This window comes from Scyliorhinus torazame, chromosome 7, assembly GCF_047496885.1.
Source record: "Scyliorhinus torazame isolate Kashiwa2021f chromosome 7, sScyTor2.1, whole genome shotgun sequence".
Lineage (NCBI taxonomy): Eukaryota > Metazoa > Chordata > Chondrichthyes > Carcharhiniformes > Scyliorhinidae > Scyliorhinus > Scyliorhinus torazame.
The window spans coordinates 194,750,308-194,775,489 of record NC_092713.1 but is presented as its reverse complement, the minus strand read 5'-3'; the positions used below and the strand labels follow the sequence as shown (position 1 = coordinate 194,775,489).

General features: G+C 46.6%; 1 protein-coding gene across 1 annotated transcript in view; it reads right to left on the bottom strand.

Moving 5' to 3' along the window:
• LOC140426764 (dedicator of cytokinesis protein 2-like) overlaps positions 1–25,182 on the bottom strand; it is a 1,003,703-nt gene that overhangs the window by 837,050 nt on the left and 141,471 nt on the right. The window contains exons 6-10 of the mRNA XM_072511919.1: positions 10,709–10,857; positions 9,137–9,272; positions 4,995–5,149; positions 2,814–2,895; positions 623–758 (exon numbers count right to left, since the gene is read on the bottom strand). Coding sequence (XP_072368020.1) covers positions 623–758; positions 2,814–2,895; positions 4,995–5,149; positions 9,137–9,272; positions 10,709–10,857 — 658 coding nt within the window. The remainder of the gene's footprint in view (positions 1–622; positions 759–2,813; positions 2,896–4,994; positions 5,150–9,136; positions 9,273–10,708; positions 10,858–25,182) is intronic.

Below are 25,182 nucleotides of genomic sequence, written 5' to 3'. Positions count from 1 at the left end.
TCATTAAATGTTTTTAAGATAAAGATAGATAGTCTTTTGAAGAATAAAGGGATTAAGGGTTATGGTGTTCGGGCCGGAAAGTGGAGCTGAGTCCACAAAAGATCAGCCATGATCTCATTGAATGGTGGAGCAGGCTCGAGGGGCCAGATGGCCTACTCCTGCTCCTAGTTCGTATGTTCTTATGTAAGCACCCTGAGGATCTTACATGCTTCAATAAGATCGCCTCTCTTTTTTCTAAACTCCAATGGGTATAGGTTCGGCCTGTTCAACTTCCTCCATAAGACATGCCCCTCATCCCCAGAATGAGTCAAGTGAACCTTCTATGAGAAGGTTTCAGAACCTGTTAAGAAGAGTTTAGTGAACAGCATGATTTGCTTTTCTATTGGTCTGTCTGTCTTTTAATCTCTTTGCTTAAGCGGCATTCACAATTCCAAGTTAAATGACTTCTTTACAGCCGCATTATCTATTCTTCTGTGGACTTCAAAACCTAAATCTCATCTCCTCTCATTCGCCTTATCTCTGATCAGGATTATTCCAGTCAGTATAAATCATAGCCATGACTCTCTATCATATTTCTTGCCAGCAGCACTAGAACACAATACATTGTGCAGCTACTAATTACCTGCCACTCCAAAAGGTCGTCTTAGTCCTTGAGTGCATTTCTTCTGGTTTGTGTCCTTCAGATCCATTCTTCCAACACGGACTATTTGGCAAATTAGATAAATTTTATCCCGATTCAAATCCTTGTTTCCCAGGTCCTAAGCAAAATCAAAATCAGAGTTTAGTATAATCTTCCAGATTATTTATATCAAATCATTTGAGGAAAAAAATGATATCAATTCATATTTCCCCATTCTTACAGACTGGAGTTAACACAATGAAAGATGCAAGATTATTTTCAAACAATAGTAAAGTCTGGGAAAATGCTTTAATGGTACCGCTTTTTGCTGAAGTATTTTTTGCCACTAGCTGGGTACTTATTCATTGTCTTAACTACAGGACCAACAAGGGGATTTTGCACCCTCTTTTCCCATGCCACATTAGTTATATTATCAATAAACTCATTTGGAGCGTGAATCACTCTTCTAGGGTTTTGCTTCACATTGAACTAACTTAATATATTGTGTTCATAAAAATAAATCTGTTCCCTTGAGGAAAGAAGAGCTCCAAGGATAATCCTAACATGTGACCCTTTATATGAAATTTTACCTGGGTCCTAATGAACAATTTTAACAGGGTTTTCTGTGGGTGTTTGGTGCGTGCATATTCACTTGAGCTGAATGCAGCTGTGGTTCACAATATAATGCCAAATGACTGGGAGAATTCCCATTGAAATTTGAGGCTTGAGGCCTGCTCTTTGTGACATAGCCAAAACTGCGGAACTGCTAATCATAGTTGAATATTCCAAGAGACAGCATTGCTAGCGTTCTTTGAAAATAGATGATGAATTGAAATGTTACAGCTTTTAATCCAAAGGACCAAAAATAAGAAAGGCCTTTGGGCCTATGAGAGGCACTCTTCATTTAGGCCTGCTGTACGACAGGAACATTTCCTCATTGTCTCAAACAACTAAATTCCCAGAAAACCTTGTCTACATGGTCCCAACAGTTGAGGAACATTATGTTGCCTTAATTTATCTTTTGCTATGCCTACTCTTGAACCAGTGAGTTTTATTTATTTATAGGATGCGGGTAACATTACTTCATAGGACTGGGTAAGAATGGCAGATTTAATTCCCTAAATTAGTGAACTCGATGGGTATTTACCTAATAATGGCTTCATGGCCATCACTAGACTTTAAATTACAGATTTTTATTTAATTCAAATTTCACCATCTGTCATGGTGTGATTCAAACCCATACCCTGGTCGGCAGATGTTACTCTGGGTCTCTGCATTACTAGTTTAGTGACAATACCACTGGCATCTAGAAGGATAAGGCAGCAGATCTCTCCACACCGCATGCCAACTGGGCGTGGGGATATATCGTCGTTCCTTCACCATCGCTGGATCTGATATCTTGGCAATCCCCACCTAACAGCATTGGGTAAGTGCCTTCCTCTCAAGCATATGGCCCACCATCATCTTCTCAAGAGCAACCAGGACTGGCCAATAAAAACCAACCTTGTCAGTGAGACTCACATATAGGAATAAATAATTCTGTAAATAAAAAGGGTCCGTCTCCCTTCAAGAGAAAGCTTCATCAGGGAATATGTAATCCCATTTTCTTTTGTCAGTGGTGCTGACTAATAAACATGTCTTCCTTTGGGCTGCAACTTATTTTCTGCTTTAAAGTGACCTTACTCTTCTATCTTGCCATTTGCTATATTAATCACTTGCTTGTTAATGGCCCTTTCACAAAAGTCATTAAAGTGATTTAATATCAAATAGATATACTGTTAAAGCTTCGGGGTTAGCCTACTGCAGTATTATAATGGGTTATTAGTGCTATTAACCCTTCACTTTCCTGAAATTTTGCTTGGTACACTTCCAAGGCTGATGGCAGCCTTCCAATGACTCAGCAATTGGTCAGTCTTCCTGTGTGAACCAGACAGTGAGTGGCACAACAGTATTTGGCACAAGAGGGCATCACAGTAATGTGAGCTATCCTTACCTACTATTTTTCGATAGGGGGCACTGGATGGTGTTCGGAATCAGGAAACTATCTGAATCGTTCCCCCCCTCCTCCTCTCCCCCCACCCCTGGTATAGTTTCCTTATTCTTTCTTGTTAGTCTGGAGATAATTACACCTGTAGATATGGAACGTATATTTGAGAAGTGGTCACATTTACACAGGCTGCATTTTGATACTTACAGTAAACACCACTTTCAGGTTGTTCAACATGTCAATTTCTTTCGGGAGGCCTCCACTTCCCCATCGCACTAAATAATTCTCACTGGAAAATAGAGGGAGAAGTGAAACATGAATGATTGAGCAAAGTCCGAGAAATGGTGCTGTTGTGTACTCACAGAATCATGCCATTCTTACAGTGCAAACCATTCAAACCATTGAGTCTGCACCTACCATCTGAATGAGCACTCCACCCAAGCCCACTCTGCCGCCCTTTCCCGATAACCCCTTAACCTAACCTACACATTTTTGGGCACTAAGGGGCAATTTAGCATGACCAATCCACCTAACCTGCACATCTTTGGACTGTGGAAGGAAACAGGAGCACCCAGAGGAAACCCATGCAGACAGGCTAAAACGTGCAAACTCCACACAGACAGTCACCCAAGGCTGGAATTGAACCCGGGTCCCTGGCGCTGTGAGGCAACAGTGCTAACCACTGTGATATTGTGCCGGTAAAACAGACGGTGCAGTGTTTTATTGGGGCTGTGACTCACATGTTTAAACTGTCACCGATGAGTGGTGTATTACAGTGTTCAGTGCTGGGACCTCAATTGTTTACAATTTATACAAATGACTTGGACGAAGGGTTGGTTGCTTAATTTTCTGAAGAAACCAAGATAGATATAGGAAAGTAAGAAAGGAATGCAAGTTGTGAAGAGGACAAAAGGAGGCTACTAAAATTTATAGATAGGTTAAGTGAGTGGGCAAAAAACTGTCAAATCGAGTAAAATTTGGAAATTGTCCATTTTGGCAGGAAGCATAAAAAAGAAGCATATTACCTAAATAGTGAAAGATTGCAGAGCTCTGAGATTCAGAGGGATCTGAGTGTCCCACTATATGAATCATAAAACATTTTTATTCAGGAACAGCAAGTAATTAGGAACGCTAATAGAATGTTATTATTTATTGTGAGGGGAATTGAATACAAAACTAGGGAGGTTGTGCTTCAGTTGTACAGGGTACGAGTGAGACTACATCTGGAATACTGTGTATAGCATCGGTCACTTTATTTAAGGAAAGATGTAAATGTGTTTGAAGCAGTTCAGAGATGGTTTCGCAGACTAATATCCAGAATAGGATGGTTGTGTTGTGAAGAAAGGTTGGACAGGGTAGTATCCATTAGAGATTAGAAGAGTAAGAGGTGACTTGATTGAAACATACTAGATCCTGAGGGGTCTTGACAGGGTGGGATGTGCAGAGGATGTTTCGTCTTGTGTGAAAATCTAGAACTAACGGTCAGTTTAGAAATAAGGGGTCGCCCATTTAAAACAGAGATGAGGCGAATTTTGTTTCTCTAACAGGGTCGTGAGTCTTTGTAACTCTCCTCTTGAAAAGGTGACGGAAGTTGAGTCTTTGATTATTTCTAAGACAGAGATGGTGAGGTTCTTGGGAAACAAGGGGTTGATAGGTTACCAGGGGTAGGTGGGATGCATATTTGAGGTTACTATCAGATCAGCCATGACCTTATTAAATGGCAGAGCAGACTCGAGGGGCTGAATGGCCTACTCCTGCTGCTTGCTGTATGCTTCTATGTGCAGGAAAATTGCCTCAGTCAGGCTTTTTCTGCCAAAGCTGTTCCCTTCCATCATTTTCCCAATTGCTGGCCACATGTTTCTCAGGTGAGAAATAGGCAGTAGGCAATCAAAAGTTTTCCCCTCGCTTGCTGAGCTTATAGGCTCCGAGAGACCAACCCAGCCCTCACACCCTCCCCCAATCTCCACATCTCTGACGCCGGCCCCATCTTAACATTCTGGTCTCCCAATCCAATCAATAGTCTTGGTAAACAAGGGAGGTGATAGGTTGTTGGGGATAGGCAGGTTGCAGATTTGAAGTCACTATCAGATCAGCCATGATCTCATTCAATGGAGGAACCAGCCTTGTTACCTCTACAGGCAAGCCCTGTATTCGAGGTAGCACTCTAACACTGGTTCATTGAGATGCACTCACACCTACTGTACTAAAAGGAGAGGCTGAGAGCCATTATTCTTCATCAATCTTTTACACTAATTTACTTCTTTAATTATGCAAACTGCAGTAATTTGTCCAGAAATGTACAGGAAGCTAATAGTTTATCCAAAATGTGCTTGACTAAGAAGAAGATGAGTGGATGGCTCTGAATGCAGGGTGGAATTGTAGGCTCACCTGATGATTGATTGTTTTTGTGGATCATACAATGCCATGAAGAGTTCAGAATCCTCTCCTATTCGACACACAAAGTTTCGTACAGATACGTAGAGGCTGTGCGTTGGGGATGATGCCATACGAGCGAAGATACAACTGTCAGTTTGAGTCTGGGACTGGAAACAAGGAGAGTAAAGGTGTTTTTACCCCTGACATAAATATATCTCCAGACAGACTTTACAGTGAGCAAACAAACTGTTCTATTAGTGCTACTCCTCAATGAATCACATTAGGGGTATATGATTTGGGCTGAGTTTGCTCTCTCTCTCTCCATTTCTCCCTTCACATTGTGACTCGTCCTCCATTTTCTCTGTCATAAGGCTGCCCTTCCTCCATTACCCCTTGCTGTTAGTCATCCTTTTTATTACCCTCTAAAGTGGCACATATCCCATTTCCCTGTCCCTTGGCATCCCCCATTTCCCCTACCCTTCTGGGGAAGCCATTCTGCAATTTTCTTCCCTCCCTCCTACTCCCCAACTCTTGTAACTTTTCTGCAGCGAACATCAGCCTTGACGTATGCAGGGGCCTTACTATCAGAACATGGTGTCCTAGAAACAATTACGCATGAATTAATTTATTTTTGGCAGGCCATGAAGTACATGGTGACATTGAGAGGCTGGGAAGATGTGAACAATTGGTTGATAGCCAACTGTTCACGAGGGTTTTCTGTTTTGCTCGACTGATGTCATTGTCGATTCTTACTAGGGCACAGCTTCATATCCATGTGCTATTCATCACGTGGTCCTTGTTAGAGAGTATTAATGTGTTATTCAATCCCAAAAGGCATCAGAACAGAGTCCCATCTTGATCTCATCTGTTGCCCTCCTGTTTGAACTTGTACTTTTCTCAATTCTACATGGAGAATGCTGAGCAAGCAATGGACGAGATTGGGATATAGAATAGGATAGGATGTGTCAGTCTACAAGCAGTTACATGAATCTGAATGGTATCTTTCAATCTTACTGATAGCTACATTCTGAATCTAGAATTTCCACACTGAGCAAGCGGTACAAAGTGGGGAGATGTTTTTCCTTTATGTCTAATTTCTCCAAGTTTATCTTTAGAATATTTGACAGCAGAGAATGGAAGGGGTCTATTCTGAATCTCTGTTGCCTTGAGTGTTTCTCTGGAAGTCACAGAAGCTTACCAGGAGACCATAAGATTTAAGAGCAGAATTAGACCATCCAGCCCATCGAGTCTGCTCTGCCATTCAATCATAACTGATAGGTTTCTCATCCCCATTCTCCTGCCTTCTCCCCATAACCTCTGATCGCGTTATTAATCAAGAACCTATCTACCTCTGATTTAATACACTCAGTGACTTGGCCTCCACAGCCTTCTGTGGCAATGAGTTCCACAGATCCACCACCCTCTGGCTGAAAGATTCCTCCTCATCTCAGTTTTAAAGGATCATCCCTTCAGTCTGAGGCTGTGTCCACGGGTTCTAGTCCCTCCTACTTGTGGAAACATCTTCTCCATGTCCACTCTATCTAGGCCTCTCAGTATTCTGTAAGTTTCAATGAGACCCCAATTCATCCTCTGAACTCTATCGAGTACAGAGTCCTCAACCGTTCCTCATATGACAGGCCCTTCATTCCGAGGATCATTCTTGTGAACCTCCAGTGGCTTTTTTATGTTTTTATGTTCATCTGATGCCAAGGACATGGTCTGTCACAATGGTCGGTCGTTAAGAGCATCCATGCACCGCCTAACCATCACAACAGGTGCTTCTTCCTGGATAGAATGTTTGAGGCAGGTGCTTGGCAGTGAATATTAGCAAAATTATAATTACCAAGCCAAGGTTGACACTTCAGCAAGCTAGAAATGTGTTGGGGAAAGTGTAATAGCAGTTAGAAGTCAGTGTGCCAAACAGGAGGTTTATGCTATATGCAAGATTCATATGTTAAAAATATTTTTTTTAAAGCAGCACAATTTGCCTAATTATTTCCCCATTGTTTTATTCTTTGGATCAATTTACTTCCGGGCACTGACAGCCTTGATGTAACAGCTGCATTTCAAGGTTCACTGAAAGGTGTGTCCTTTAGGCAATATCCTGCTTTGCTCAAGGCCACCATTCCTTCAGATCTTTAACATTAGTTTCAAGCAGAAGAACTTGCCGTGACGTGCAAATGAAGCAAATCTGGTTATTTGTGTGATGTGCCTTAATTGTTGCCTAATGAAAAGTCTTTAACCCTGATGTGTCAACTTGAATTTGAGGTATTTACTCTCATGTTCGAGTTACGTGAGTGAAAGGAAGTGTCTCACAATCAAATCACGGTGCGAAGGAGCACTATTTAACATAAATGGGTGTTCTGATACATAATGTAAATTAGGTACCCTTTTATTGTTGCTTGTTCTTTCTCTCTTTCTCATCTCCAATGCACGATCATGTGATCATCCTCCACTAACAAGATACAAGTTATGACACAGAAATGGAACATGACTGATTCCAATGAAAAACAGTGCCTGATACGCTAGGCCCATGATTGACACTCGGGAGGCTGACAAGCTGCAACCGAATATACAAACTTCACTCCCCACACACATTCATCCCAGCCAACAAGATGGCACTGGTTGCGCTGGGGTGCGCCCATCCCGTTGATGGGTCGGCTGGGGCCAGAGGCACCTCGTGGGGTGGCCTGGGGGGGACCCATACGACCCATGGCACTAAGTTGACAGTGGGCAGTCGGCAGCATGTGCAGCTGCATGGCTGCCTTACAGGCTGTGGCAATGGTGCCTGTCCACCCTGACCCAATAGATCACCTCCTGGTCACGCCGCGCTACTCCCCCCAGCCCTGGTAGAATCCACCCGGCCTACAGCACAACTGTTAGCAAACTGTGGTGATGTTTGACACTTTCCATACCCCCACTCTCCCCCTCAGCACAAGGGGAGCCACAGCGCCTATTTCATGATTTTTGAAAGCAGTAGTGAACCTCGCCATCGGGAATTCCCCCAAGATTCCCCCCAGTGGAGGCGGAGAATCGCGGAGGCCCCGGAGAATATCGGGTCAGGTCCGCTAATGATATGCAAACAGCATTTATCGTACGTGCGTGTGGAGTGAAACGTATTGAACCTGCTGTTGAGGCACCGGAGAATTGCGATTTGGCATGAATCCGGCTTCCGCCACAATTTTGGCGTCAAAACCAATTCTCTGCCCAATCGCCTTTCCCGATTTTGGAGTCGGCCATCGGAGAATCTCGCCCCAAGTGTCTCAGATACCTACTTTTTCATTATGAATTAAGCAGCACTGTCTCCCATTTTAAAGATATATGCAAAGTTATTAAGTACATCAGCACTGACCCCATGTCTAAATCCCCTTTTAGGCCATTAATTGGCCCAACTCCTCATTTTAACCATTTTACCATCTGGATTCCCTTTTATGTTAGTTACCAGTCTCTTCTCATTCTCTCTCTTTGTTTCTCTGATATTTTTCCACTTCTCTGCAAGTTTTACATTTACCCTGGTTTCTTACTTGTATAACCCACCTGACATATGTCATATACAGCCTCCTTCTGCTTCAACTTACTCTACATCTCCTTAGTCATCCAAGGAGCTCTGGATTTGTTTGCTCTATCTTTGCCCCTTATAGAAATGTACCTTGACTGTGCCAAAACAATATCCTCTAAAAGTAGCCATTTATCCCTTTACATTTCTTCTTACCAATCTTAGATTCCAATTTTCCTAGCCCAGACCTTTTTCACCCCGATTGAAGTTGGCCCTCCCCAAGTTGGTTGTTCTTAGTCTGGATTGCTCATCTTCCTTTTCCACAGAAAACCTAAACATTATGATAGTATGATAACTGTCCACTCAATGATCCCTAGTGACAGTTGATCCACTTCATTCCCCAGAAACAGTCCAACAATGCTTCCTTCCTCAGAAAGCCGAAACATACTGATGTAGAAAGTTCTCCTGAACAGTCTGGAATCTCTTCACACGATAACCATCCCAAAATTGTTCTAATTCCTGGCCCTAAATTCCTTCCTGGAGTGATTGTTTGACAAGACCATTTTATGGCTCAATGACCCTCCACATCACCTGGCGATAGGCAAGTTATTATACTCTACACACATGCTAACTTCACAGCAAGTAGAGAATAATATACCATTTCTTCCTTTATCCGCTCAGAAATTTGTTTTGTAGCCTCCTCATGAGTATGGAATAAGCTGATGACACTGGTTTCGTCTGGGTCCATAATGTTGCCGTTTTCATCCCTGACAACAAGGTCCAGTTCAAGAATCCTGCAGGGAAGGGTGAATGGTTGTTACGATCTCAGTCAGAACATGGAAAGTTAATTTTCTTTTATTCCTTTTGTACCTTTCCTTTCAACTCTACTTCATACTTGACGCTTCTCGGTGCCTGATGTAGTGATACCCACTATGGCATTTCACCCAAGTAGGCGTTCACCATGGGTGAGCAAGGCACTGAGGGAGCATAATTTTGATCTATACTGTTGGGGTCATCAAGCTTTAAAGGGTAGCATGGTGGTGCAGTGGTTAGCACTGCTGCCTCATGGCACCAAGGTCCCAGGTTCGACCCCGGCTCTGGGTCACTGTCCGTGTGGAGATTGCACATTCTCCCCATGTTTGCGTGGATTTATCCCCCACAACCCAAAGAAAAAATGAATTGGGTACTCTAATTTTTTTTAAACTTAAGCCTTAACTACCATTACTGTATTAGTGTTGCATGATTAATTTTATAACTGTCTATTATCACAGTTGGGTGCCTGCAATTTCACAGTTTAACTGACAGCTCCAAGTGGTAATGGACTCTTTGAATCATAGAATTTACAGTGCTGAAAGAGGCCATTCGGCCCATCGAGTCTGCAATGACCCTTACAAAGAGCACCCTACTGAGCCCATGTATCTACCCTATCCCTGTAACCCAGTAACCCCCACTTAACCTTTTTTGAACACGAAGGGCAATTTAGCATGGCCAATCCACCTAACCCGCACACCTTTGGACTGTGGGAGGAAACCGGAGCTCCCGGAGAAAACCCAAGCAGACACAGGGAGAACGTGCAGACTCCGCACAGACCGTGACTCAGGGAATCAAACCTGGGACCCTGGAGCTGTGAAGCAACTGTGCTAACCACTATGCCACCATGCTGCCCTTAAGTGGGCCTATGAATTGAAGTGGGGCTATGAATTGCAATTCTTATTTTTATACAATGAGGGGCTATTCGGGATGGTTGGAAGTCATGAGGTGCCAAGCGATGTTCTGGATAGGGCATGGGGAAAGTGTGAGGGTTTTCTTTAAAAAAAGAGAATTAATGTTGATACAGTGCTGGTGCACCAAGGCAGGTCTCCCCCCAGGCTGCTTCTGCATCCAGCATTCGCCACACATTTTCCAGGGTTGCTCGGCCTGACTCACAGGAAACTCTGCTACCCTGGAATGGAAATCTGACTTTAACAGCCCCTTTTTTCTGGGTCGGGTTTGTGGAGCTGAAAAATGTCACAACTCCTGGCCCAGACGTGAAAACCCAGTCCTGTAGTATTTCACCCATGGGTGCCCGTTATTGAAATCAGAAAACTGTCATTTAAAATAATCAACAACAAATGTTACCATTGCTATTTGTCAAAATAGTTCCAGCAAAAGAAATTTGCCAGTGCCCAGCTTCATCATACTGAAGACTGATACATTAGCGTGGAAAATCAGATAAATCCTTGCTATTTACCTGTTCCCATAATCGATCCTGGAGGTGACTTTCTGCTTTAATTCCTTCAGTTCATCCTTGGGCAGTGTTCCTGAAAGCAGCTGGGATCGCCATTCCATCAAGTCGAACATCATGGAGCGAACCTGACGGTATTTTTCCTTCTTACTAGCCTGCATTGTGGAAAAGTAAGGGGTAAATTCAACGTCCTTCAAACATAAAGTCCGGCGATGCATCAATCGCAACCACCAACCCCCAAACTCTAAACAGCCTCCAAATTGCTGAAAATGGGTAGGTTTCTGCCATAGGTCCATGTCCACTCGGAATTGGGAGATGAGGCTAATAGCAACTGGAGTGGGTTTGGTAATATAGTTGTTTGGTTACATGACCAGTGATCCAGAGGACTGGCATGACAATTTAGCAACTGCTATGTCCATCTCCAGCAGAAATTGAGTGTAATTCCCACGCAGACAATGTAAACTCTGTCTTCAGATAAAAAACAAAGCTGGTATTGGCGAATATGACCACGCCGTTGTCAGAGTGTTATTAAAAACCCAGTGGGTTCACTATTCCCCTTTTGGAAAAAGAATTCTGGTCTTACTCAGTCGGGTCTAGATGTGATTCCGGCACGCAGCAACTGCCCTATGAAGTAGCTGAACAAGCCACTCAGTTGCAAGCCCACCTTCTCAAGGGCAATTAGAAATGGGCAGTAAATGAGGGCCTTATCACTGGTGCCCATAATCCTATGAATGATGTATTTTTTTAAAGTTGATCTGCTCAATTCCAAGCACTTTATGTTTTATGTAACCTATAAAATATATTAAGTGGCCTGTCATTGGGTGAATGATCCGGTCTGTAACTAGGGTTGTACATGGTGGTCAAATGATGTTACTGTTGATTTCCTTATCTGCAAATATGGAACTGTAAATCAAAGAAAAATTGCACAAAATTCAAACTGCCTGGAGGAGATTAATGGGAAATGAGACCGGGCACTTTCAACTTAATTTCTAGTGTACCTGGGGCCACAATATAATCTTGTCACCAAATAACACCAAGTTCCCTCTTTGGAAAAGATAATGAGGGAAGAATCATTTCTCGTTGTCATTAATGGCCTGCTAATAAAATCATGGGGACACACCATTTTGAAACGTAAGAATGCAATTAATTAGCCACTACAAACCAATTGTTCCTAGCAATGCATAGTTCACTTCTCAAGCACATTTAATTGCAACCACTTGCTTTATATAAATTTTCTAGAGTTCGTCACTCTCGTTGAAGGGGCAATAGCTGTGGTTCATGGAACAAGCATTGGCCATCAATCCTTTTCAGCAGACACTGTCACTCAATGAGATCATAACCGATTGCCATATACCCCTCTTCACATCATATCCCTTCATTTTAATTAGCAAAAATCTATTAATCTCAGATTTTGAATTACCAATTCGTCTAACATCAATTAATTGCCATTTGGAGAAGTGGGTTCCAAGTGTATCCTCATTCTCTAGAGGGACGATCTACTCAGGTTTTACTAACTATGCTGACACATATCTGCCGTAGTATGAGGGGGAGGTCTTTAAGCATTCACAATTCATACAAACATGCATCTGAATTAGGAGCGGGCCGCTCGGCCTCTCGAGCCTGCTCCACGATAAGATCCTGCTCTCAATAAGATCATGGCTAATCTGGTTGTAACCTCAACGACACATTCCTGTCTCCCCCGATAATCTTTCACCCCTTTCCTATCAAGAATCTATCTACCTCTGGCTTAAATATATTGAAAGACTCAACTGCCTTTTGAGGAAGAGCGTTTCAAAGACTCACAATCTTATGAAAGGAAAGATTTTTCCTCAAATTTGTATTAAATGGACAACGCCTTATTTTTAAACAGTGCCTCCTAGTTGTCGGTTCTCCCATAAGGGGAAACATCTTCTCCACATCCACCCTGTCAATGCCCCTCGGGATCTTATATGTTGTAAAACAATTCACATTTTACTCCTCTAATCTCCAGATGATACCAACCTTGCCTGGCTAGCCTTTTTTCATAAAACAACCTCCATTCCTGGTATTAGCCTGAAAAACCTTCTCTGAACTGCTTCCAATGCATTTACATCATTGAGGAGACCAATATTGTTCACAATGCTCCAGATGTGGTTTCAACAACGCCCTGTACAACTGAAGTATAACTTCCCTACTTTTGTCTTCAAATTCCCTCGCAATAAGCAATAAAATTCGATTTGTTCTCCTAATTACTTGCTGCACCTGCATACCAGCCTTTTGTGATTCATGCACAGGCATCCCTCTGTACCTCAGAGCTCTGTAATCTCTCACTATTTAGATCATGGACGGAATTCTCCGTCGGCTGATGCCAGATACACAAAATGCGATTGGACGAAGAATCGTTTTGACGCCAAAATCGTGCCGGGTGCCGGTTTCATGCCAAATCGCAATTCTCTGGTATCTCAATAGTGTCGTCAATGCGTTCCACTCTGCACAGGGACAGGGTTGACAGGGGATGGGCCGAATACCGATGTGACTTCCCACAGGATTAGGGCGGTGTCCATGCATGGACTGCCATTTCTGCAGCCTGCAAGGTAGCCATTTTGCTGTGCACCCCACTGACCACCTGCCTTGGCCGCTGGTTCTACAGAGTGACACCAGACATATGGGAACCCCCATAAGACCAACCCCGCAGCCCACCCTCCGCCATACCAACCCCCCGCCCAATACGGCGCACCTAAGGGCAACGCCCACAATAGCCCCAGGGGACGTAGAGCATTCCGCTGGCATGGGCAGTGCCAGCCAATGATACCCCTAGCAGCAGGGACGGGTGCCTGGGCCAGTAGCCCCCACGGTGCCGGGTAATGACAGGGCCAGGGGTGCGGGGACAGAGTCCGCAATGCCAAATGGGGCCACCATGTAGCCCATTGGACCTGGTTGGGCACGGCGGTATGCACCATGCAAAGATGTCAGCATTTCAGCCCATTCAGACAATGGATATTGGAATTCAACCAGAATGGTGACCTTCCTCCTAGTTGCCGCAGTCCTGGGGGATGCCCTTCAGCTGGAGCTGCTCATGAAGGAGGAAGCTGCAGCAGCGGAGCCCACCCCAGAGAAACAGAAGGCAGCTGCTAATGATGGAGAGCCTGCTGCCCAATAGGCGAAGGAGAAGGAGGTGCAATGGAGCATGAGGCCTAGCACCTGTCATTTGAGGACCTGCCGGACCAGGCATGCCATCGAAGACTCTGGCTGAGCAGAGGGACAGTGTGACATATTTGCCAGATCATGACGGACCTGGCAACATGGGGGAATGGGGTAGTGTACTGGCTCCTGGTGGCCATCAAGGTGACGGTCGCCCTGAACTTCTACGCAACAGGTCCATCCAGGCGCCGAGTGGAGACTTATCCGGGATCTCACAGATCTTGGTGCACCGGTGCGTCCGTGCCATCACGGAGGCCCTATATTCCCAGTCGACACAACACATCCAGGCAACGGGGTTCGTCACCATCACTGAGATGCCCCAGGTCCAGGGCGTGATCGACTAGATGCATGTCGCCCTATGGGCACCTGCAAATGACAGGCCAAACTTCACAACCGATAGGGGTTCCACTCAATGAATGTGCAGCTGGTGTGTGACCATCAGATGTGGATAATGCATCTGATATCCGTGCAGTGTGTGCGGCACACTCGATGATTCCCGACCAGTTGGAGGCGCACCACCGGCTGGGGGTTGGCTCCTGGGTGACAAAGTTTATCCACTGCCGTCGCGGTTGATAACGCCTGTCTGGAGGCCACAGACCGGCCCGAAGACCTGCTACAATGACGCCCATGCAGCGGCCAGGGGCGTGATCAAGCAGTGCTTCGGCCTCCTGAAGATGTGGTTCAGGTGCCTGGGCCACTCTGGAGAGGCCCTCCAGTATGTCACTGGGAGGGCCGCCCGCATCGTGGCGGCCTGCTGCGTCCTCCACAACATCGCGCAGCAGAGGGGCGATGTGTTGGAGGAGGAAAATGAGCATCAGTCTTTGTCCAACGAGGAGGATTCGGGGAAGGGCGAGGATGGCAGGACATGGGGCCCAGCCAGGTAATGAGAGGCTGCACAATGTGTGCGGCAGGGTCAACGTGCACGGACGATCTGATCGTCTCCAGGTTCAACGACTAGGGGGGGACTGGACAGGACACTGCATCCCATACTCACGCCACTCCCTATTCCCACTTACCCCCCCCCCCCACCCAGCTACCCCTCCGCCTGCAACCTCCATGTGATACATACCTGCTGCACTATGGGGTGCAGGCCCTGGGTTGGCAGCGGGTATGCTCCAGGTGATGGAGGATGATGACAATCGCTCTGCAATGAGACCTGCTGCTCCGTATCATTTGACAATGTCTGACTCCCATCCAGATAGCATTTTCCACCATCCAGCTGGGTTATCCCTGCATGTGAGCTGGCCATTCTATCACACAGTCCCATCGAATCGCTGGAGTGCTGAGCATTGGCTGAACTGTGCTGCCTGAGCCAAGCCTAACCAAAACGTCAGGATGAATCCCTGCCAATTTGACTGGTGTCTATTTTTCTGGCCTTACAGGCCCTAACGCTGTCTCAGTGAATCCTCAGGAGTGGATGTGGCCTGAAGTGATTCTTGCCCCGTCATCTAGGTCCCCTTTGGCGGCCATCTTCTGGATGGGACCGACTGCTGCTCGGGTGTCCCGGGTGGTGTGGTGCCACCCAGTTCTGTCCGCAGCCCGTGTGATGTGCCATGGACAGGAAGGTGGGGGTGAGGGTGGTGGGAAGTTCGAGGTGCTGCGGTATTCCGGCACCTCCCCTGCGGGAGTCACTGGCACTGGACCCATTACTTCCTCCTCCCTTGGGGTGCCTGATGGCCCCTGGGCTACTCCATGGGACAGGGGTGAGAGCGGGGCTAATCCCAGAGACTCCCCCGCCACCTGGCACTGCCAGTCCTGGAGGCCCATTGTTGTCTCGACCAGAGCCTTCATGCTCGCGACCATGGAGCATAGGAAGTGGACCATCACGCTGCGACTGTGCGGCCACATTTTGGGTCTGTGTCCCATCAGCCAGTAACTGCGCCATCTCCCTCTGGGACTGGACCACCTCCATCTGTGTCTGTGCCAAGTCGGCCACCGCCTAGGCAATGCCACCGATGTTCTCAGCCATGGTCCGCTGTGACTTGGCCACGCTCAGGAGCGCCGCTGCAATGTCCTGGTGGTTCTGGCACATGGCTGCCTGTTAGAAGGCAGCCCAGTCCTGGGCCTCAGTCACCACCTGCACAGAGGGCAGTCCAGTCCTGGGCCTCGGTCACCACCTGCACTGAATGCCCCAGGCTTTGGACATGCTGATCCATAACCAAAACCTGTCCCCCCCAATGCCTCCACCGCGGACGGCACCCATGCGGTATTGGCCTGGGTGGCATGCACGGTCCGCACCACCTCCTGCTCCTGCATGTGGTTGGACTCCTCCACCTGCACCTGCAGGTGCTGGATGCTCGCTGACAACCACTCATGTAGTCCCTGGCTCTGTGACTGCATCTCCACGATCGATGGGGCCCAATACCCATCTGAATGGCAGCTAGTCCCTGGGGTCGGCTCATCCTCCGATCCTCCGGCCCCTCGGGAGTTCCAAACCTCACCTGCTCTACCACAGCATGTGAGTGATGCACACCAGAGAATGCCCCGGGAGCCTCTTCACTAAAGTGCCCAACCGAGGTGACTGTCACTGGGATGGTGGAGGGTGTTGGAGACAGCTGTGACAGATATCTCTGTCATCCTCGGACTTAAACTCCAGGGTGTTCTGGGTCTCGGGTAGGTGGCTCCCGTCAATGTCGGTGTCATCGTCGCTGGTCGGCACCTGAGGTTCTGGCTGTAGCTGGGATCAGGGGCAGGAACATCAGAGGAGCCTGCGTCATCACTAGCAGCTACTGCAACACACAAGACAAGACGCATGATTAGACCGCGGGCCTGGGGAGGCGGTGCATTTAGGAAGGGGTGTACGGGTGATGGTGGAGTAGAGGTGTGCTGGTGGGTGTGATGATGGTATTGGAGGGGGGCAGGGGGGGCGGTGACACACGTGTCATGAGGAACCGCAAATCAGCGGGGTCTCACTTCCTTGTCCGATGCCGACCTCCGCCCTGGCGACTGCCCTTTACTCGGGCCCACCGACCACGTTCAGGGCCCTCTGCTGTGCCATGGTGAGGGGCCACAGGTCCGGCGGTCCCCCTCCAGTCTTCTTCTGCTCCCGGCGGTTATGGGAGGCTTTCTCCTGGGGGGCGGGAGGGGGGGGGGCGGAAACAGGAAACGCACAGTGTTAGACAGTCCAACGCATGTAGCCCAGGTGTTGGGTAGCTGGTGGCTTCAGTGGTCAGGGCTGGCATGTTGTGCAAGGTGGGGGTTGGGCTGCCCTCCAGGTACGGGGAGAGTAGGGTTATGGGTGTGTGGGACGGGTGTTGATGCCAGGGGCACAGTGCTGCCTACTCATTCTGGCATCCCCGAGGAGGTCATGCAGTTACTTCCGGCACTTCCTCGCCACCTGCGCCCAGGCACGGCAAATGATGGCAGCTGGCAGCCTGCTTCCCGGGTCGGGCTACCGGGCTGCCCACCTCTCCTCCACAGCATCTAGCAGGGTCTCGAGCCCAGCATCGGTAAAATTGGGTGTTGCTCTCCTCGCTACCATTTTGTTGGCTGGCATGAGTGTGTGTGGGGAGTGAAGTGTGTATGTGCGGCTGCAGCTTGTCAGCCTCCTGAGTGTCAATCACGAACCCTGCCAATCCAGCACTGTTTCTCATTGGAATTGATTGTGTTCCATGTGGCGCTGGTGCTAGCCCCTTAACGGTCGCTGATATTGTTAATGAAGGGCTCTTGGTTCTGTCACTGTTTTTTTTTCTTTCTCGTCCCAAAGAAAAGGGGGACATCAAGTGTGTGTTTTTGAGTTTCTTGAAATTTTGTTTTCACCTAATTATTTTTTTTTCTCCAAGGAAGGGGAGACTGTTAAGTAATGGGTTAAGAGGCATTGCAATTAGTTGTCTCATTTATGTTAAGTATCCATTAATTGACACTGAATGTAAAGGGGCTTCAGGTGGCCTCTATCAGGTGAAGTATAGTGAGAGATTTGTGCAAAGGCTGTTGGAAGGAAATAAATGTGTGTTTGTGAAAAAGGAACAGAACTTTAGACTCTTCATATCACAGCAACTAAAACGTCTTAACAAAGGTATCATTTGCCTTCTTTACTGCCTGCTGTACCTGCACGTTTACTTTCAGCGACTGATGCATGAGGACGCCAAGTCACCGCAGGTCCTGCAACCGCCGCCGCGACTCACCCAGCACCTTGCTTCCAGTGATCATCAGCAAGCAGCCATGATGATCCCCAATGTTCTGGACCAGCAGATCCTGGAGTTCTTGGAGCCCACTGTCCGCGCTTTCCTGAGTGAGCGCTGTGTCGATGGTCCTGTCGAGTGTTGGGGGTGTCTCCATTAGCAGCTTGTGCTGCGTCTCCCGGTCCCAAAGACGGCAAACGATGCGATCCCGCAGTGTATCAGGCATGGCAACCCCGATCTCGCAGGGGGCAGCGAGTCCCCGTAAGTACACCAAGTATTCCCTGATGGACTCTGCCAGCGCCTGTGAAGTGGTATGGAAGTGGTACCGCCGGACCATAATCGGAGTCACCTGTGGATTTAGCTGACAGCCATCTGGTTGATCAGCGTGGCGAACGGCAATCCTTCCGACGTGTCCAGGTAAGTCAAGTTCCCGATTAGTGCATAACTTTGTCCGCCAATGGCAGTCGGTAAGGTGACGGTCTGTCACTTGTCATTGGTGATGGCGTTTGTGCAAAAATAAAGTTGAAATCTTTCAACGTACTGGGCCCAATCGTCCGGGTTGGTGTCAAAAGGTTTGAGTTTACCTAGTGTGCCATGCCTGCCAGCAGGAGAGCAGCCTCCTGAGGTAGTTGAAAAATAGTCCAAGTTCGCAGCACTTGCTGACTGCGGTATCTCCACTTGATCCTCATTGTCAGTGTTGTTGATGGAGACAAGGACTCCACCAGAGGCCAGGCTGACAGGGTACAACTCTCTTTATTCCACACTAGTCACAACAATCACTCCTCTCCACTCCCCACAGCGTCACTGTCCCCAAACCGCTTCCAATTGGGAGGATGCTCCATTCCCGAGTCACCTGGATAGCTCGTACTCTTTGTAGTGATCTCTATATGTGCATGTACACAAGGGGTTAATGTATAATCAGTTACACCACATGATCACAAGAGGGCCGGACCAACAGGGGTATAAAAGGCAATCACATTGGGTCTCTCTCTCTCTCTCTTGGGTGCACTGTGACCAGGGCAATAGCAGAGTAGTTCAGATGGCTAGTGGAGTTACGTATAGTTACCATAGGTAGATCTTGTTAACCTTATCACTCGTATCAAAGTTAAAGTAAAGAACTCATGCAATTATTGTTATAGTTACTCAATAAACCTTTTGTTACTACTAGACGAGTTCGAGTTTTCTTCATCGACATTCAGAAGACCTCATCACTAACCAAGGTTTGAGTAGCACATATTACCTACCACACAGGTAACAAAACATGGTACCAGGCGTGTTGGCCTTAACAGAACTAGTTAGATTTGGTTGGACAAAAAGAGAAGAAAATTCAGGCCGGATATTCGACTGTGGAAGACTTTGCAGCAAATGGATCCTTGACGACTAACTATGGGACTCATTGGACCTCTAGAGCAACTGGAAGCAACCAGTAATTTAAGTTATGACTGGAAAAGATTTGAACAGATATTCCAAATATTTATCGCAGCTAATGATTTAAGCACGGTCTCTGATGCAACAAAAATAGTACTACCACACTCAATAGGAGGGCATGAAGCTAGAGAAATCTATAATTGCTTTAATTACTTAGAAGGTGAAGACAACACCAAATTAGAAGTATACTCAAAACATTTGATGAACATTGTAAGAGTCAGTATGGTGAGATGCTGGAAAGATTTAACTCTTGTTCTAAATGCCAGAGAAACAGAGGGCCCATCACTGATTGCATTACAAATCTCGAGTTAACACCACAAGGCTGTGACTATGCTGATTTCAGAGACACTATGATAATGGATCAATTAATTTATGGACTATCTGACAAAAGTTTGAAGGAAGAACTTTCACAAAATAAGTATCTAACTCTAGAAACTGCTATACAAAAATGCCTTGCTTAAGAACAAAAACAAAATCAATACTTTGAGTCTTTACAAACACAGAATCATTATCTAGAAAACAAAATTCGGTAAAAATGGCGCGAAAACTCACCACGAGACTGAGGCAGGGTTGAAACAGAAGAAGACGGAAGTTCTGAGCAGCAGCTATCTTGCGCTTGTCCAGTCTGGCCAGGCCGTACATGTGCACTACCCTAAAAGACGCAAACCGATGAAAATGTTCTGCGCATGCACAAGAAGCCACGCATGCGCAGTCGCAAAAAAGAGCTCACACTAAAGGAAACTTGGATTGCGCGTGCGCTTGATGCCCTATGCATGAGGTCACGAGTGGCATGATGTCAGAGGACCCGGACCACACCCATTTAACGAAAAAAATTTAAAAGAAATTTAAAGCTACAAAACCCAATTTTCTTACCTCAAAAGACAGAACAATGCCTGTACTTACACCAGCAGTTGAAAATAACTTTCACAGCACCCTGGAACAAGCAGTCTGCAACACCCAAAGTGAAAAGTACAATGACAAATCCGAAACCCAAGAAGATGATTTGTTCATTGAACATGAAGAGACCGATAACAACTCCGAAACAAAAAGAGATGATTTGTCTGCCGAACAATACACACAATACTACTCAGGCATGGCTGAGGTATTCGGATATGCTGATCACAGCATCAACAACATGGTTGCAAAGTTCAACACGATTCTACTCATGGTACATGATTCCAATACCATGTTGCCATGGCAGATCGCCGATACATTGGATGACAGCAACCTGTCAAATACCCAAGAAGACGATGCCACACAGAGAGCACAGAACGACTCAGTTGCAAGAGCACAGACCGACTCTACAGCGAGAACACTGCACGACTCCAGAGAGAGAGCGATGACAGACTCCACAAACAGAGCGATGAAAGACTCCACAGAGAGAGCGATGAAAGACTCCACACACAGAGCGATGAAAGACTCCACAGAGAGAGCGATGAAAGACTCCACAGAGAGAGTGACGCAAGCCTCCACAGACAGCTCAGTGACAGACTCCAAAATGGAAGCAAGCAAACACTCCATAGCGAACGCCATGCATGAACAAGACTATGAAGGTCTATCCACCTTATCTGCGCAACTAGCAGCAGACTATAAAAGTCTGCCCAGCTTATTTGAGCCACTAGAAGAAGATTATGAAAGTCTACCCAGCTCATTTAACCAACAAGAAGACATTGAATGTCTACCCGCTCTATGTGAGAATAATGACAATGTGATCACAATCGACATATGGATGTGCAGGATCACAGCGAGACTGACAATCTCAGTTTGGCTGTACAGAAGCACTCAACAATCAGAGGAGGGCTACTCATGAGCCCAGAGAGACCACGTCAATTAAAATCTTGAAGATTATGACACCAGAAGAGGAGCACCAAGAGTTCAGAGAGACCACGTCAATTGAAATCTTGAAGATAATGACACCAGAAGAGGAGTACCAAGGAAACAAAGAAGAGGAATCAAATACACCACAAATGACTGATGTCACCAACATCAATGCAACATCAGATCATTCTCACAATTCTCAAGAAGAAACATTCAATGTAACAGATACCACAAAGGACACTAACACCAATAACTGTGACAATGACTCACATCATCCACACGGAACACTCATTGAGCGCAACAATAACAACAAAAACTGCAAGAAGCACAGCAGAAACAAGAACAACAACAGCAACAACAAAAACAACATGCAGCACAACAAGAACAACAAAAACAACAAGGAGCATAACAGAAATAACAAGCATGACAAGAAAAACAACAAGAACAACAGCAAAAACAAAAACAGAATCAACAAGCACGACAAAAACAACAAAAAGAACAACAATAAGAACGACAACGAAAACAAGCAAGACAGAATGACAACAATGAAACAACAACCTGTGCAACATGGTACAACTCTGCACATGAAGGACAATGCCACAGCACACTGCAAAACAATGGCAAGAGTACAAACATGCCATGGCATGGCAACAAATCTCACAAATGCACATTTGCTCCTCTACAAACAAGCAAACCAGCTTTCAAGAAAGAGGACATACAGAATCAATACCACAAAAACAGGAAAAAGTCCAGATCAGACAAAAAAAATGTAACACAGAATCGCTACCGCAAGCACAAAAAAAAAGCATAAATCAGACAACAAAGTGATTCGACCATTCAAATACCTCATTGATGACTTCTTGGTTACTTAAACACAGGAACACAGATGATGTTCACAAAGAAATAACAACATCAACATCACCACTTCAACAACAAAAGAAGAAAGCAACTCAACCGAACAAACTCATAAAGCATGGACTCGCAATTTTTAAAATTTTTTAAATTAAGATTGGACTCATAAATATTAATTGGCTTTGTATAATCATCAAGATCATCACAACTTGTACATAACATCATTTGTCTACCTATTTCACGCAAGCGAAAAAACCTAAGAGGCTAAATGTATTAACATTTGACGGACTAACTCATTGATTTTATGTAATGCATTTGCAAACTGCATCCATTATGTTTGTTCAATTTTCTTTGCAACATACAGAAAATTTGTAACACGAAAAAAAGGGGGATGTAGTGATCCTTATATGTGCATGTACGCAAGGGGTTAATGTGTAATCAGTAACACCACATGATCACTAGAGAGCCGGACCAACAGGAATATAAAAGGCAAACACATTGGGTCTCTCTCTCTCTCTCTTGGGTGCACTGTGACCAGGGCAATAGCAGACTAGTTCAGATGGCTAGTGGAGTTACTTATATTACCGTAATTAGACCTTGTTAACCTTATCACTAGTATCAAAGTTAAAGTAAAGAGCTCATGTCATTATTGTTATAGTTACTCAATAAACCTTTTGTTACTACTGGACGAGTTCGAGTCTTCATCGAGATTCAGAAGACCTCATCGCTAACCAAGGTTTGAGTAGCACATGTTACCTACCACACAGGTAACAAAACACTCTTGAGGTATAGGAGGGGATGCAATACAAATTCCATCCCTGTAGAGGGTCATAACGCTATTTATACGGTGAGAGAACATTGCAGCCGAAGAATCCTGGACGAGCGCTATCGCGGGCTTCCCAGAAGCATTTGTGCCTCGTGGAATTCACCAAGCCAGGCGAGGAGTCAGATTCAGAACTCTGCCCAAAAGGGGCGGAACTAAATGGCATTCGTGGAAGTAGGTCTTAAACCTCATTAAGGCCTACGTACTCGGAATACACTGGCCGCTCTCAATTCTCCAACATCCCCAGAGAGGCTGCAGCTGAGCGCCGATCAGTGCTGGTCCACAAGAACGTGGACCAGGCGGAACAGCACCGGAGGTTAACGCAGGTCATTTGAGGCCCCTGGGTGGTCAGGGCAGGATAGCCCCCTGGCCCTCCCCCTGAAACCTGGTCACCTTCGCACTGCCCAGCTGGCACCTTTGCACTGCCACCCTGGCACTGCTACGTTGCCTGGATGGCACTGCCAAGCTGGCTGGAACACTGCCTGGATAGCAGGGTGGCAGTGCAAGGGTGCCCGGGTCCCTGATGGCACTGCCAAGGGTCAGGGCCTAAAGCATGCCATGCCCATGAAAGGAGGGTGGAGGAGGAGTTTGAGGGGTTTGTGCAGGAAAGTTAAGTAGGGGCCTCCAGAAGGTTGGGGGGGGGGGGGGTGATGGTCCTGGAAGGGAGGGTGTGCTGTAATGGGGCTTGGGAAAACCTGAACAGGGTGGCAGGGTGGACCCCCCCCAGGGACCCCATAGCAGGGTGTCCTCACTTGGAGGGGTGTGGGTAATGTCCATGTGTGTGGGAAGTAACATTGGCCATGGGTTGGGGGGGGATCCACAAGCTCATTTAGAGTTCAGGCACCCTTTCAAAAATGCGGTCTGATCTCTGAGTTCAGCTCCCAGTGCTAAGACAAATTCTGAGGGTGCGATTCACCGGCCGCACCCACCCGGAGATCGGAAATTCCCGCCCGAGGTCAATGGATCTTTACATGGACTGCGTCCCGCCCATGGCAATCTAGCGGCGAGCAGGGCAGAAGAATCCAGCCCTGTGTGGGCGAAACAGGTGAGAAGCTCCCCAGGGCCCAAAAAGGTAACTAAGTGTCATTGAATAGCGGTGGGGAATACGCCAGCAGAGCCGGCAGGAAACTCCCTGAAATACCCGCCACAAATTAACTTGGAAATCTTTGGGCAGAATCCCACCCTTTATGTCATCAACAAACTTAACACCTAATTTTGGTCCCTTCATTCAGACATTTATATAAATTGTAACCAGATGAGGCCCTAGCACAGATCACTGTGGCCTACTGCTCGTTACATCCTGTCAAACAGAAAATAACACATTTATGCCTACTCTCTCTTTCCTGTTATCTTGCCAATTCTATATCCATGCCAATATGTCAATATTCCACATGGAATCAGCAGATCAAAGCAATCCTAGGAGGGTGAATGAGTTCAGGGCAAAATCTTGATATTTCCTATTTGCAGGGTTGGGGCCTTCAGCAATTATCAAACAGTGTCATGAAAATATTTCACGGACTTCCGGTGGCGTATGCAAGCGGGGCGGGCACATCAAGAAGAGCTCCCGCCGGTGGCCACGATTTGCGGAGCTTTCGGGGATTACCCGATTCATTGATCACCCCCCCGATTATCGTCAGCCTTTGGGGCCATCACGGGCAGCTGGCGGGGTCGGTTTGAAAACCGGCAAGGAACCCCGCACGAGTGTCGGGCAGCAGGGGCTGAGGCGCTGGGCGCAGCGCGCTCGAAGGCCAGAGCAGTCGGGGCGGAGCCAAAAGGAGGCCGCGGCGGCAGGCCCGTGGCCAGGGCGCGATGTAGGTGGGATGTCCCACATCGGATGGCTCCCACCTAGAATGAAATAAGAAGGCTGAAGTTCGGTCCCAGGGGAACTCTGGGGGAATGTAAAAGAGAAGAGAAAGAAGTTTGATGAAAGTTTTTTTTTCTCTCCCATTTTTTTGTGTGAAGGAAGAAAAATTGTTTTTTTTCAAAAAAAAACAAAGAGATTGATGAAGGACAGAAGGGTGAAAAGGGGAAAAAAGGAAAAACAATAAGCCGCTAAAAGATGCGAAAAGCAGCGTCAAAGAAAGGAGGAAACGCGGGCTCGCCGCTGAATGAGAGGACGAGCAAAAGTGCTGACAAGATGACGGAAGCTGAACCGCATGGTGGGGCCGCACTACTTACGGTGGACAAGATGACCGATGTGATGGTGGTGGAGCTGGAAAAACAGTTTGCGAGGCACATGGAGGCCTTGAGGAAGGAAG